Source organism: Bubalus bubalis, chromosome 18 (assembly GCF_019923935.1).
Source record: "Bubalus bubalis isolate 160015118507 breed Murrah chromosome 18, NDDB_SH_1, whole genome shotgun sequence".
Classification (NCBI taxonomy): domain Eukaryota; kingdom Metazoa; phylum Chordata; class Mammalia; order Artiodactyla; family Bovidae; genus Bubalus; species Bubalus bubalis.
The window spans coordinates 63,014,918-63,029,459 of NC_059174.1; the positions used below are offsets into that span (position 1 = coordinate 63,014,918).

A 14,542-nucleotide genomic window follows, 5' to 3' on the forward strand; every position below is an offset into this window, starting at 1 on the left:
GCAGGTGGGCAGTGCGAGGGTCTCAGGGAGACCACAGGGCCGTGCAGGGCAAAGGGGAGTGAAGTGGGGACCCCGGGTCGGCCCATGCACCCCTTCCTGGGCTCAAGCTCCCAAGGCCCCATTGTCCCAGCCACAGACCCAGATCCGAACGTGGGGAGTCTCGGGGTTCTGTGCTCAGGGGAGACAGCCCAGCCCAGGGCTGTGTGGGAGCCGGAAGATCTAATACCCTATCAGGTCATCAACAGGAAACACAGGCTGCAGGGGCTCCGAGCTGCCAGGTGAAGGGCCAGGGGTCGGGGGGCCCAGGCTGGGAGAGCATGGCTGCGGAGGGGGAAAGCGGCCCTGCCCCCACCCGCTTTCTGACCCCCAGGGACCTCCAGGCATCCATTCCATCAGCTCCACCCCTCAGTGGAGTCAGAAACTGCAGAGAGCGGAGCAGGCTCTTGGGGAGGTGGTGGCGGTTCTGGGGCGGAGCAGGGCTGAGTTATGCCGCCGGTTCAGGCGCCTCTGGAGACACTGATGTGGACTCCCTCACCGTCACCACACCCCCGTGAGGGCCTCAGCTTCTCCCAGTATAAAAGGAGAGACCCGTGCCCCAGATCTTCGATTTCCTCAGTTCTGACCTGGGTGTGACCCCGCATCAGACGAGCACAGGGAGCCTCCGAGGAGGTGACTGTGGGGCCTTCCCCTCCACTGCAGCGTGTGGGGAGGGAGGGGAGGACCCAGAGGCCCCTCCACGCAGCCCGCTCCTCACCCCGCCCCCGCTGCGCTGGGGGAGGGGAGGGGGCAAGGGAGGACCCTCAGTTCCAGCTGAGGCCCTCGGACAGCCCCCTGCAGGTGAGGGGCCCCCAGAGCAGGAAGCTGGTGTCCTCCTGGAGACCAGCTCAGGAGGAGCTCAGGGTGCCCACGGCCCTGGTTCCAGTCCCGGCTCTGCCACCTCCAGGCTGGGTCACCAAGGCCCGTGATCTCCCTCTCTGGGCCTCAGTCTCCTCGTCTGCAAATGGGTGGGATGGGCTGGACGCACAGACCCCGGCACGAGTCCTCACACTGCAGGTGCCCAGTTAAACCGCACCCCTGGCTCACTCAGGCGTCTCTGGTGCCCCAGGCTTCACGTGGTACCTGAGTGTCCTCATCGGGGTCTCGGTGACCTTCGTCCTGCTGCTCCTCATCCTCCTCTTCCTCTTCCTCCGCCACCGGGGTCAGGACAGATGCAAGAAGTCGTGTGAGTAGGGAACGGGGTGACTCGGACCCCTGGAGGCCTTAGGGCATCAGACAGAGGGAAACCAAGGACATGGGAACAGTCAGCTTAAAAAAATTTTTCCCACCATATGGAGGTTCCTTAAAAACTAAAAGCAGAATTATCATATGGTCCAGAAAATCCACTGCTGGCTATATGTTTCAATAAAATGAAAACTCTAATTTGAAAAGATACAAACATTCCAATATTCATGTAGCCAATTTACAATGGCCAAGATATGTGACCAACCCAACTGTCCAGCAACAGATTAATGAACAGAGAAAATGTGTGTGTGTGTGTGTGTGTGTATACCCACATATACATACAATGGAATATTACTCAGCCATAAAAAAGAAGGAACCTCTGCCATTTGCAACAGCATTCATGGACCTAGAGAGTATTACGCTTACTGAAATAACTCAGAGGAAGATAAACGCTTCATGATAGCATTGGTCATACTGAATCTGGAAAATAATACAAAGGGATGTATATGAAAAACAGAAACAGAGTCCTTGATATAGAAAAATAACTAATGGTTACCGGGGGGTCGGGCAGATGAGGGGTGTGGACTAGAGACACGGACTACTATGTATGAAATAAGCAAGAAGGATATACTGGATAGCACAGTGAATGTAGCAATTATTTCGTAATAACTTCAAATGGAGTATAAGCTATAAAAACATTGAATCATATGTTGTATGCTTGAAACTAATATATTACAAATCAACGATATTTCATTTAAAAATTTTTCCAGAATCTCAAATGTGAAAATCTTGTGCAAAAAAACACCCACTGTCAGCCCACGTGCACTCATTTAAGCCATTCCCCTCCTTCTCAATGTCACGAACTGACACGCACCACGAGCCCAGGCTGCCTTCTCTCCTCCTGAATCCCACGTGGAGGGCGGGGGCACCACGTCCCCGGGGCCGAGCCTCTGTCCCGGGACCCAGCCCAGGCTGAGGCTGATTTCCGACCTCCCACAGGGGCCGCAGATCCAGGGCCCGAGGACAGGGGCCAGCAGAGCAGGTAACTCCCACCCCAACACCCACAGAGGCCCCCGCCCACAGCACCCCACCTTCTCCCCCTGACACAGTGTCTCCTCCTCAGCTCCAGCCCAGCCACAGACGCCCAGGACCAGGCCATCTGTGAGCAGGAGAGATGGCAGCCCGCGGGGGGGCACAGAGACTTCTGGAGGCAGTGCAGGGGGGACACTCAGAAGGGTGGGGGACCGGGGCTGGGGACTGAAACCCCACACAGCACTCCCCCGGGTGCAGGGTAGGGGGGCACAGAGACCTCTGGAGGCTGTGGGGGGATGCTTAGAAGGGTGGGGGACTACTCAGCACCCCCCTACAGGGTGCAAGGCAGGGGCTCCAGCCCTGAGGCTCTTGGAACCCCACCCAGCGGTGCCTCCTACTCTGCTGCAGATGCTGCCATGAACAACACACACTCTGAGGTGGGGCTGCAGCTGGACCATCAGGTGAGACCCTTGCTCCTGTCTGGCCACCACAGACCTCCTGTTGCTAAACTCAGCCCAGCGCACACATAGCTGTGCTCACACCCCAGCTCCAGCCACGCCCTCCCCACCCCTCCTTCCCAGCTCCCTGGGTCCTGCTGTGACCCCACCCTCCCCTTGCCCTGTGACCTCACAGCCCCCTCCTTTGGGCGCCTTGTCCTCTGGCTGGCCTTCTGGTGTGGGTGTGCAGCCCCAGGTCTCATGAGGACGCATGCATCAGTGAGTGGCCTGCACGGCCCAGGCCCCCTCCTTCACCCCACAGCAAAGGGCGCAGGAGAGCGGGCGCCACCCCGCAGGCCCTGCAGGTACGGCAGGCGCTCACCTCGCAGTGAGAGGGGCCCCATGCCAACAAGCTGGCGGAGTCCCAGAATGCAAGGTGCTGACGAGGAAAGTAAATCAAGAGACGGGACTGGGCGCTCGGGGCAGGCACACTCTGGTAGGAAGGTCCTGAGGCGGGAGGGACGCGCTTTAGCAGGAAGACGGCTGTGTGCCAGGCCAGATGAGCAAGAGGTCTGGGCTCAAAGAGAAACCAGGGCCGCACAAAACACCCGGAGGCTCCCGGGTGTCAGGAGGCCCCTGGAGTTTCCATCAGGAAAGAGAGCTGACCTGACCCAAGGGCGGCAGACCCAGGAGGCGCCTGTCCTGCCTCACTGTCTCCCTCCAGCACAACAGGCGGGAGGCAGGCCCCCAGGAGGGGACGGGCGCCCTGTGAGCCCCCAAGATCACTAAGGCGGGAGGTGCCCCCCTGTCCTCCCAGTCGGGGGGATTCCGGGAAGGATGGACTGACGCACAGCAGATGGGTCCCTCCTCTCCAGGCCCCCAGGCGCCCCATCTCACACACCTTCCTCCCCGCAGGCTGCCACATCTGAAGCCCCCCAGGACGTGACCTACGCCCAGTTGAACCACTCGATCGTCAGAAGGGGGACGGCCACACCCCCGGCCCCCCGGTCAGGGGAGCCCCCAGCAGAGCCCAGTGAGTACGCTACTCTCGCCGTTCGCTAGCCCCGGAAGGACTCAACCCCAGGCTCCCAGGACCAGATCTCAGACCCCAGGAGGCACGTGAGCTGCCAGCAGTGGACACCACCTAACCACCAGCAGCCAGTACCTGGGCTCCTAACAGACCACCAGGAGCCCCTGGGACCCTTTCGGGTCAACTGGTTCTACCCTCAGAAACAGCATCTTGGACCCCCGGTGGCCCAGCGGTTAAGAGTCTGCCAGCCAATGCAGGGGACATGGGTCTGATCCATTTGCTGCCGGACAGCTGAGCCCAGGGGCGCTGCAGCTGCCGAAGCCCTGGTGCCCAGAGCCGGTGTTCCTCGAGAGGAGCCAGTGCGTGAGCAGGCCGTGCACAGCCAGGCACCACCCTCCACTCGCTGCAACCAGAGAGAGCCCACGCGCAGCAGGGAAGACCCAGCACAGCCACAAATAAACAGATTACTAAAAAACTGAAAGGCATGTTTCAGTTTCCTTAAAAAAGATAATTAATATCCTCATATTTTATAAAGAAGGCAACAGACTCTCAATTATCAGTGATTTTGAAAAAGATCAGCACAGGACTCCAAACGAAGGGAGGAACAGGGAAACAACAATGACAAGGGTAGCGACCACTGAGGACAAACAAGGAGAGGAAAATCAGAAAAGCCAGAAAGCTTCGTCCCTGAGAGCGTGGATCACACTCACACATGCTAGGCACAAGGACCAAGTCAGAAAGAGAGAAGGTGTTGCTTTACCGCCATCAGGACACGACAGCAGGTCCTTCAGACTTTAGAAAGATAAAACTTCATCGAAGTACAGTTTTATGCTATTATAGTAGAAAATGTAGATGACACAGACCAAAAGCCTCAAAAATAAAATTTATCAAAATTATGGACATAAGGATAAACAGAAAATCGGAATTGTCCTATATGTTAAAGTGAACTCTAAATCCAGAGAGTTTCCCAGGTGAATGCATCTGAACACGTGGGCACTCATGAAACACACACACTCGTACACACACCTACCGAGCTTACATCAGCTTACGCAGAGAGGGGAGAAGGAAGGAAGGGCACACTCCACAAAACATTTCACTGTGCCAGAAAAACCTGAGACCAAACAGTGACACGGAAACTGCAAAATGGGAAAATCTCAGGAAGCTCTTTTTTCCTGGTTTCTGTTTTCCTTAACAAACATTCACAAAGAGGATTCATCAGTAAATAAAATGGACCACATATCACGCACATGCACCTATTTTTTTCAAGAATGTGTGGTTAGTTTCATCCACAAAAATCAATCAATACAATTCAAATATTAAAAGAAGAAATTTTAAAACATCATGATAACAGATGAAAAGTTTTGGATAGAATACACCACCAATTTATACTGAAAAAGTCCTAAGTAGAAGGGAATTTCCTATCATTTATCAAAGCATCTTCTAAAACCTGCATTAGAAATCTAGTTTTTATGTTTGTTTATTTATTCATTGTTTCTGTGTGGGCTTTTCTCCAGTTGCAGCCATTTGATCTCTGGTTTCTCTGCCTTTTCTAAAACCAGCTTGAACATCTGGAAGTTCACGGTTCATGTACTTTGAAGCCTGGCTTGGAGAATTTGGAGCACTACTTTACTAGCGTGTGAGATGAGTGCAATTGTGCGGTAGTTTGAGCACTCTTTGGCATGGCCTTTCTTTGGGATTGGAATGAAAACTCACCTTTTCCAGTCCCGTGGCCACTGCTGAGTTTTCCAATTTTGCTGGCGTATCGAGTGCAGCACTTTCACAGCATCATCTTTCAGGATTTGAAATAGCTCAACTGGAATTCCATCACCTCCACTAGCTTTGTTCGTAGTGATGCTTCCTAAGGCCCACTTGACTTCACATTCCAGGATGTCTGGCTCTAGGTCAGTGATCACACCATCGTGATTATCTGGGTCATGAAGATCTCTTTTGTACAGTTCTTCTGTGTATTCTTGCCACCTCTTAATATCTTCTGCTTCTGTTAGGTCCATACCATTTCTGTCCTTTATTCTGCCCATCTTTGCATGAAATGTTCCCTTGGTATCTCTAATTTTCTTGAAGGGATCTCTAGTCTTCCCCATTCTGTTCTTTTCCTCTATTTCTTTGCAATGGTTGCTGAGGAAGGCTTTCTTATCTCTTCTTGCTATTTTTGGAACTTTGCATTCAGATGGGAATATCTTTCCTTTTCTCCTTTTCTTTTCACTTCTCTTCTTTTCACAGCTATTTGTAAGGCCTCCTCAGACAGCCATTTTTTGCATTTCTTTTCCATGGGGATGGTCTTCATCCCTGCTCCTGTACAAAGTCACGAACCTCCGTCCGGAGTTCATCAGGCACTCTATCAGATCTAGGCCCTTAAATCTATTTCTCACTTCCACTGTATAATCATAAGGGATTTGATTTAGGTCATACCTGAATGGTCTAGAGGTTTTCCCTACTTTCTTCAATTTAAGTCTGAATTTGGCAATAAGGAGTTCGTGATCTGAGCCACAGTCAGCTCCTGATCTTGTTTTTGCTGACTGTATAGAGCTTCTCCATCTTTGGCTGTCAAGAATATAATCCATCTGATTTCGGTGTTGACCATCTGGTGATGTCCATGTGTAGAGTCTTCTCTTGTGTTGTTGGAAGACGGTGTTTGCTATGACCAGTGTGTTCTCTTGGCAAAACTCTATTAGCCTTTGCCCTGCTTCATTCCATACTCCAAGCCAAATTTGCCTGTTACTCCAGGAGTTTCTTGACTTCCTACTTTTGCATTCCAGTCCCGTGTAATGAAAAGGACATATTTTGGGGGGTCTTAGTTCTAAAAGGTCTTCTAGGTCTTCATAGAATCCTTCAGCTTCTTCAGCGTTACTGGTTGGGACATAGATTTGGATTACTGTGATACTGAATGGTTTGCCATGGAAACGAACAGAGATCATTCTGTCATTTTTGAGATTGCACCCAAGTACTGCATTTCGGACTCTGTTGTTGACCATGATGGCTACTTTATTTCTTCTGAGGGATTCCTGCCCACAGTAGTAGATATTATGGTCATCTGAGTTAAATTCACCCATTCCAGTCCATCTTAGTTCACTGATTCCTAGAATGTTGACCATCACTCTTGCCATCTCCTGTATGACCACTTCCAATTTGCCTTGATTCATGGACCTGACATTCCAGGTTCCTATGCAATATTGCTCTTTACAGCATCAATTTTCTCAATTATACCTCCGTAAACCTGAAAGGGTTTTCTTTCATTTAATTACACCAGGCACGTTTGCAGTTATTCCATTTCTTATTTTAGGCACTTAAAATACATATTTACATTTTTATTTCTGAACACGTATGCATTCTCCTCCTCCTTTAGAAAAGACAAAGTTCTGACAGTGCTTCACCTGAACTCTGGGTACTCATATACACGTGTGTGGGTTGTGCACGGCTCTCTCCATGCACTCGTGTGGGTGTGTTTGTGCATCAAGCGTGTATCTGTGTACTTTTCCAAAGCTCATTTTCAGCCATGCGTTCCTCTCTGTTGCGTCTCACTGTCTCTCTGCCATCTCTTAGTATTCCTTTCTGTGTGAAAACCGTCAATATCCAAGAACTTGCACCTCTGGAAATGCCTTCTTTCACGTTCATTCTTTTTATCCAGTTGCTTGAGAACACTTCCTCTTTGGAATCCAGCGTGTGACTCAAGTACTAGGAGAGGAAAACGCTTGTCAAGGTTAAGGGCCCCATGCCCCCAGAGCCCACCTCCTCTCTCAGGACCTGGCGGGTTGAGGCTGAGGCACAGCCCACATCGGGAGGCGGTGCCGAACCTCCTGGAAGCTGGGGATGTGCTCTGCATGAAGCTCTCACTTCTGCCCCTTGCAAGTACTGCGACTCAGGGGGAAGTCTTCCTGGTTGATTCCCTGACGGCCTGGCTCCAGTATCCTTTAGCGCCCCCTTTTGGTAGGGGGCAGTCTGCTCCCAGTGGGCTGGTCATTCTCTTGGTAATCTGCGTTTTCCACTAGAAGTAGTTTCAGGACATTTTTAGGGCCTCAGTCCGGTCCACCTTGATTTTTTTTTTAGTTGAAAATTATTTAAAATAGAATTAACTGTTTCAAATTGTATAATTCAGTTCGAAATACTTTTTAAATTTAACCTTCAGTTTCTCAGTTTACTATGAAAGGTCAAAATATGGTTGTTACTTTTTTTACCATGTATTTAATTAACCTATTTGTTGACCTCGCTGCGGCACACGGGCTCTCCGTTGCAGGGTGTGGGGTCTTTAGCCCAAGTGTGCCGTGTCTGGATCCCTGGCCGGTGATCCCGCCCGGGCCCCTAGGTAAGGAGGGCTGAGTCTCAGTCAGGGGCCCAGCGGGGCGGCCCTCGGGTGTCACGTGCGCATACATGAGTCCCAGCCCTTCGCAGGTCGGTTCTTGTCAGTAAAGGAGGCTCCGTTATTTGCTTCCTCAGCCGTTGCCCTCTGTTGTGAGCATCTTCCGTCTGTCGTGAGCGTCTTCCCGTCTGACACTTACGACAGATAGCACACTGGCCCTCAGCACAGGCCCGCCTCTCCTGAATCTCCCTGTCTGCTCTCTGTGCCGCACTCTGGACCATTTCCTCAGTGCCATACTCCGACTTCACACGTGGCCGCTCAGCTGTCTTCTTGGCTGCATGACTTTTTAACGTGTTGAATCTACTGTATTGTTCACGTTGAAAATTTTCACCTCTTTTCAGTGACCACCTGTTCTTCTACAAAATAATCCACATGCTTGCCTCCCTTTATTTTTCTGTGACCATGGTTCTCTCTGTGTGTCCACATGGGTGGAATCCTTCCTCTGACCTCGAGATGATCCCCACCACCGGAGCCACATGGCCTACCTCTCCTGCTGTGCTGTGGTTCCCCTCCATTTGGGGAACATTCTTTCTGCCCTTGTCTGTGGCTACGTGTTTCAGAAACACTCTCCAAGCACGTCTCAGCATTAGGAGCAGAGGAGGCTCTGGGAGGGCACCACATTCACCCTCTTCGTGCAGTCTCAGTCTGCAGCCCTTCACGTCCACCCTCTCCTGCAGTCACCTCATCTGGAAATTGACCACGATGACGGCAGCAAGAGCCCGCAGCCCCACTGAGGGATGGGGTCAGGACAACAGGAGAGCAGGAACCTCAAGCGCAGAGAAAAAGGGCACCACCACCCCAGGTTACATGAGCAGCTGGCACACGTTTACAAGAGTATCTGTTCTCCAACAGAGTGAGAGCCCTGACCCCAATCAATACCCCCTAAAGCTTGCAGGTGATGACAAGACCAGGGGGAGACTGTGCCCAAGGACCCTGGGGCCTCGAGGAGGCAGGAAGCACCCAGGGGCTTGTTCCCAGGAAGGCAGGCTGGACGGTGATGCAATAAAGAGAGACACCCCTCAAGGGGGCTGTGAAAGGGAAACCACACTCCGGGGCAGGAGAGGAGTCATTTTCCTTCCTTATTCCGTGACTGTCTCCTCTGGGCTCTCGGCACATGGACTCCACTGAGCCCAGGGAGACGCTGACCGAGTGTCCCTCATAAAGAGCAGACTTGTGGACACAGAGGGGAGGGAGAGGGTGGGATGAGTGGAGAGAGTAGCATGGAAATGCGCACACCAGCTTGTGTAAAACAGACCACGGGGGAATGTGCTGTGTGACTCAGGGACCTCACACAAGGGCTCTGTGACAACCTAGAGGGGAGGGAGGTGGGAGGGAGGGCATGTGACACACACGGCGGATCCATGCTGATGTATGAATGAAACCAGCACCATATTGTAAAGTAACGAGCCTCCAATTTAAAAAAAAAAAAAAAAAAAAAATGTGTCTCTGGGGATCTGAGCCCTGCGGGCAGCAGGGGCTGGCATCCTCCCCGAAGCATCTCCAGGGCCTGGTGACCCCATCCATGGGGAGGACCCCACAGGGACCTGATGACGGGTGGGCAGAAGAGGAAGCAGACCCCGACGCGAGGCTCGCAGAGGGAAGGCCACGTCGTGGATGACCTCTACTGGAAGGGGCGTCTCAGGAACACACTGGGACTGTCATGAGGACGACGCGAGGCTTTCAAGAAGAGGCTGTTCCCCTTCCTGCGGGGACACTGATGTGACAGCCACGTAACAGGAAGCCCCAGCCCCGGAGAGGACACACCCTGTGGTCTGTCTGTCCGTAGGACACCCAGGTCTCCTCCATCGTCACAGCCTGGACCGCAGGGAGGAGACGCCATGGCTCCCACGCTCCCCGTCCTGCTCTGCCTTGGTGAGATGGGAGGGGCAGGGGGAGCCCTGGTCTGGAAAGACCCCCCAGTCAGCCTACTCCGTCAGGGGACCCCAAGACCCAGGAGGCTCCCGGGGCAGAGAGGCAATGCTTAGGGTTGAGGGCAGAACTCTCACAGGTCGCTCTCTTCCAGGGCTGAGTGTGGGCCTGAGGACCCCGGTGCAGGCCGGTGAGTCTGTCCCAGGGCCCAGCTCCCTCTTCTCAAGGGGACAAGGGTCACTCCCAGGCCATGGGGAGGGGAAGGGCAGCTCGGGGTTCATGCACGTACAGGGACTCTGGGAGGTCTGGGCTGACGGTCGGGACCTGGAGGGACGCCTGGTGAGCCTACAACTGATTTCTTTCCAGGGACCCTCCCCAAACCCACCATCTGGGCTGAGCCGGGCTCTGTAGTCCCGTGGGGGAGCCCCGTGACCATCTGGTGTCAGGGGCCCCCAGGGGCCCAGGAGTTCCATCTGGATAAAGAGGGAAACCCTGTTTTCTGGGACAGACAGAAACCCCCAGGTCCCGGGGACAAGGCCAGGTTCTCCATCCAATACATGGGGCAGGACCACGCAGGGAGCTATGACTGCTACTACAGAACCCCCGCTGGCTGGTCAGAGCGCAGCGACCCCCTGGAGCTGGTGGTGACACGTGAGGGACCCTCGGGGGCCTTGGGCTCTGCCCTCGGGAGGGGGTCTGCTCTCAGGGGGTGTCCCTCTCACAGCCCAGCCCTGGGCAGGGAGGGGGGAGCCCCACAGATCCAGCTGCCTCCTTCTCTCCTAGAACGCTACGTCAAACCCAGCCTCTCAGCCCTGCCGAGCCCTGTGGTGACCTCAGGAGGGAACATGACACTCCAGTGTGCCTCCTATCAGGGATTTAACAGATTTCTTCTGACCAAGGAAGGAGAAGACAAGTCCCCTCGGACCCTGGATGGACAGCGAACCCCCAACGGGCGGATCCAGGCCCTGTTCCCCGTGGGCCCCGTGACCCCCGGGCACAGGTGGATGTTCAGATGCTACGGCTCTAACAGGGACACCCCCCGGGTGTGGTCGGCCCCCAGCGACCCCCTGGAGCTCCTGGTCCCAGGTGAGGAGTCCCGTCCTGACTGAATACATTTGTGCAGACAAGACAACGTACTGGGGTCTCTGCTCCCAGGGGAGCCCCTGTGAGAGGGTGGGGAGAGGAGCGTGGGGCTCACAGGACAGACACACAGACTGAGACACGGCCAGACCTGGGGCCGGGCCGGGAGAGGGGGGTCCACAGGGGAAGCAGTCCCAACAACCCAGCATGTGTCTCTCCCCAGGGCTGTCTGGGAAGCCCTCCCTCCAGACCGCGCAGGGCCCTGTCATCACCTCTGGACAGAACGTGACCCTCCAGTGTCACTCTGACATCAGCTATGCCAGATTCGCTCTGTCCAAGGAGGGTGGACAGGACCTCCCCCAGCGCCCTGCCCGGAGGCCTCAGTGGGAGCTCTCTCAGGCCGACTTCCCCCTGGGCCCCGTGGGCACCATCCATGGGGGCCGGTACAGATGCTATGGTGGACACGGCCTCTCCTCCGAGTGGTCAGCCCCCAGCGACCCCCTGGAGCTGCTGGTGGCAGGAGAGGAGCCAGCCGGTCATAGGGGACCTGACTCTGCACAGGCCCCAAAGGGGAGCTCCAGGGGTGATGCTGGGACCAGGGGGAGGGGTCCCAGGGAGGGGACAGAGAGACGGGGTCGGGGAGAGGAGAGACTCTGAGAAACAGAGACAGCGCTGAGGGCCAGGGAGGCCCATGGAGTCTCACTCAAACCAGGCCCGACGCCCGCACCCCCTTCCTCTCTGCAGGACGGCTCAGAGACAGACCGTCCCTCTCGGTGCGGCCGGGCCCCTCGGTGGCCCCGGGGCAGAATGTGACTCTGCTGTGTCAGTCAGGAGACAGGACGGACACCTTCCTTCTGTCCAAGTAGCGGGCAGCCCATAGTCCTCTGCGTCTGCACTCCCAGGACCAAGACGGGCGGTACCAGGCCGAGTTCTCCTTGAGCCCTGTGACCTCAGCCCACGGGGGCACCTACAGGTGCTACCGCTCACTCAGCACAGACCCCTACCTGCTGTCACAGCCCAGTGAGCCCCTGGTGCTCGTGGTCTCAGGTGAGGCTCAGTCTGTCCCTCTCACTCAGCAGCTCGGGGCCTGCCCTGGGAGTGCCAGGTGGTGGAGGAGGAGGCACTGAGGGAGTGGCCCCCTGAGGGAGGGGACTCGGAGCCTGCGCCCCGCCCCTTCCTCCCACACTGGGGTCCCAGAGGGGCAGGTGGGCAGTGCGAGGGTCTCGGGGAGGCCACAGAGCGGTGCAGGGCAGAGGGGGGTGAGGTGGGGACCCCAGGTCAGCCCAGCATACGCCTTCCTGGGCTCATTCCCAGGACCCAGTATCCCAGCCACAGATCCAGATCCGAACCTGGGGACTCTCGGGGCTCTGTGCTCAGGGGAGACAGCCCACCCCAGGGCGCTTTAACATTCTTTGGGAGGACAAGGCCCCTCAGATTGTCAAGGGGCGGCGGGGAGTCAGGCAGAAATGGCGCCGGAGCCACAGGCTGCAGGGGCCTGAGGCTGCTGGATGGGGTTCAGTCTGTGGAGAAGCAGGTCCGCCCCCACCGCATCCTGCCCCCGGAGGCTGCAGGGATCACCTCCTCCCATGGGCAGAGTCCAGCTGGCAGACACAGAGGGCTGAGCGAGCGTCTACAGGGGGAGGTGGATCCGTGGGAGCTACGGTTGGGTCCCACCCCGGGACCCCACAGACCACTGATCAGGGGCGGGGTTCCACCCCAGGACTCTGCAAACACCACTCAGGGGCGGGCCCCACCCTGGGACCCCACAGACCACTGCTCACGGGGGGCCCACCCTGGGACCCCACAGACCACCGCTCAGGGGAGGGCCCCACCCCACCCTGTGCTGTTGGAGCTCCTTCAGCTCAGGGTCCTGATAGGAACGTCTGAGACAGTAAGATAGAGAGACCCCAGGAGTCTCCCGAGGAGGACACGGCCCACCCACAGCCTCCCTTCAGGACACTCGGGCCCGGCTGACACCCTCCCCCAGCACCGCTGTCAGACCCGCGAGTGTGAACGAGGACAGCGTCCCCGTCAGGTTGGGCTCGGGGCCGCGTCTTCTCATGGGAGACGGGTGCCCTGGGCACACACAGGGGGTAACGGGGCCAGCGCTGACCTGTGCGCCCTCACCCCAGACTACACGGTGCAGAATCTCACCCGGATGGGCCTCGCGGCTTCGGTCCTACTGCTCCTCGGGATCCTTCTCTGCCAGGCTCGGCACGACCACGGAGGAGCCCGAGACGCGGCCCGGAGCTGAGCACCGGGACCCCACACTCCCCAGAGCGCAGGAGCCCGGGAGGCGAGCTTCTGGTGTGGGAGCTTCTGGATGAGCTTCTGACCCCGGGGGAGAGATGAGCCGCAGGGTGGGAGGAGGCCCAGGCGTCCCCAGGGGGCTTGGCCTCTGCTCATGGGGCCCCCTCCCTCCTGGGGAGGACGCCCCGGCTCCCAGCTGCTCTCACCCCTGGACCGAGGCGCATCCCACATGGCAGGGGCGGGTCGTCACCCTGCACGCCCTCAGGCTCTGTCCACTCTCATGGAGGACGTGAGCCTCATTGTTCATGCTCGCCGTCTCTGGTGTGCACAATGACCTCCATCTCTTCTCAGAAACAGAACATCGTTTAAGTAACTGAATAAATGGGTGGAAGTGGGGCCCATTTGGAACAGTTGGATCCTAAACTCTTCCCTGAGCCCCCTCTTGACCCCTCACGCCCCTCCTCCTCGTCAGAGGACACCCGCTGTAGTTTCTCCAGAAACACTGTCAGTGTGAAGGGACACCCTGGCGTTTGAAGTGACCGTCAGGGTTATGCTGGTAAATGAGCTCAGGAATACATCATTTTGTAAAGAGCAACGATATGGGGTTTCCCTGGTGGTGAAGAGTCTGCCAGCCAATGCAGGAGACACGGGTTTAATCTGTGATCCTGGGGGACCCCATGTGCCGAGGAGCAACTGAGACGGTGAGCCACAGCGACTGAGGGCACGTCCTGGAGCCCGCCACAGAGAGTCCAGTGCTGCAGACGCCCAGACACCGCAGCGAGGGAGCAGCCCCGCTCACACAACCAGACACACCCCTGCAGCAACACAGCCCCAGCACAGACAATATCATCAGGCAATAAATGCTTAAAGAGCCCAGTGTGAACTGTGTGTCTCCTCTGGGGCAAACGCACTCCGTGGCCAACTTCAAAGTGCCTGGGTGAAGGCCGGGTGGGAAGGAACGACCAGGTGGACTTTCCTACAGGGCGAGTCTGGTGCAGCCAGCCCCCACCGATGGCCCCACGTGCCCAGATGTGTCTTCTCATTACAATCACCTAGGATGGTCTCCACCTCAGTTTTATGCCCCAGGTTCCCTGAAATGAGATGCCCACCTCCTAGTTCATCTGTAAGAGAGCGAAAGAGAAAATGATGGAGGAGACAAGGCTGACTCTGAGGAATCCCAGCACATCACGGGCAGGGGTACTCATCAGCCCGGTCAATCTGGAGAGTCGACAGCAACTCTCAGTTAAAGGG

At 56.1% G+C, this 14,542-nt stretch overlaps 2 protein-coding genes across 31 annotated transcripts in view; both read left to right on the forward strand.

The window, feature by feature from the left end:
• Positions 1–14,542, forward strand: part of LOC102401256 (leukocyte immunoglobulin-like receptor subfamily B member 3) — a 174,598-nt gene that overhangs the window by 74,264 nt on the left and 85,792 nt on the right. For 9 of the 28 annotated variants that reach the window (XM_045163584.1, XM_045163582.1, XM_045163606.1 and 6 more), the window contains 3 exons: positions 1,088–1,222; positions 2,221–2,263; positions 2,345–2,457. The exons of 2 other annotated variants lie outside the window; for them this stretch is intronic. In XM_045163584.1, coding sequence (XP_045019519.1) covers positions 1,088–1,222; positions 2,221–2,263; positions 2,345–2,457 — 291 coding nt within the window. 17 more of the 28 variants (XM_045163590.1, XR_006640286.1, XM_045163583.1 and 14 more) reach the window with 17 other exon arrangements.
• LOC123465163 (leukocyte immunoglobulin-like receptor subfamily A member 6) lies at positions 8,612–13,157 on the forward strand. 3 transcript variants are annotated; one of them, XM_045163637.1, is made up of 5 exons: positions 8,619–9,964; positions 10,116–10,151; positions 10,328–10,612; positions 10,745–11,047; positions 11,265–11,779. In XM_045163637.1, exons 1-5 carry the CDS (start codon positions 9,931–9,933, stop codon positions 11,696–11,698), a joined length of 1,092 nt encoding a protein of 363 aa, XP_045019572.1. In that variant the 5' UTR covers positions 8,619–9,930; the 3' UTR covers positions 11,699–11,779. The 3 variants fall into 3 exon arrangements, with proteins under 3 accessions (XP_045019571.1, XP_045019573.1, XP_045019572.1); XM_045163636.1 differs by having other exon boundaries at positions 8,612–9,964; positions 10,328–11,047; XM_045163638.1 differs by lacking the exon at positions 11,265–11,779 and adding an exon at positions 11,786–13,157 and having other exon boundaries at positions 8,617–9,964; positions 10,328–11,047.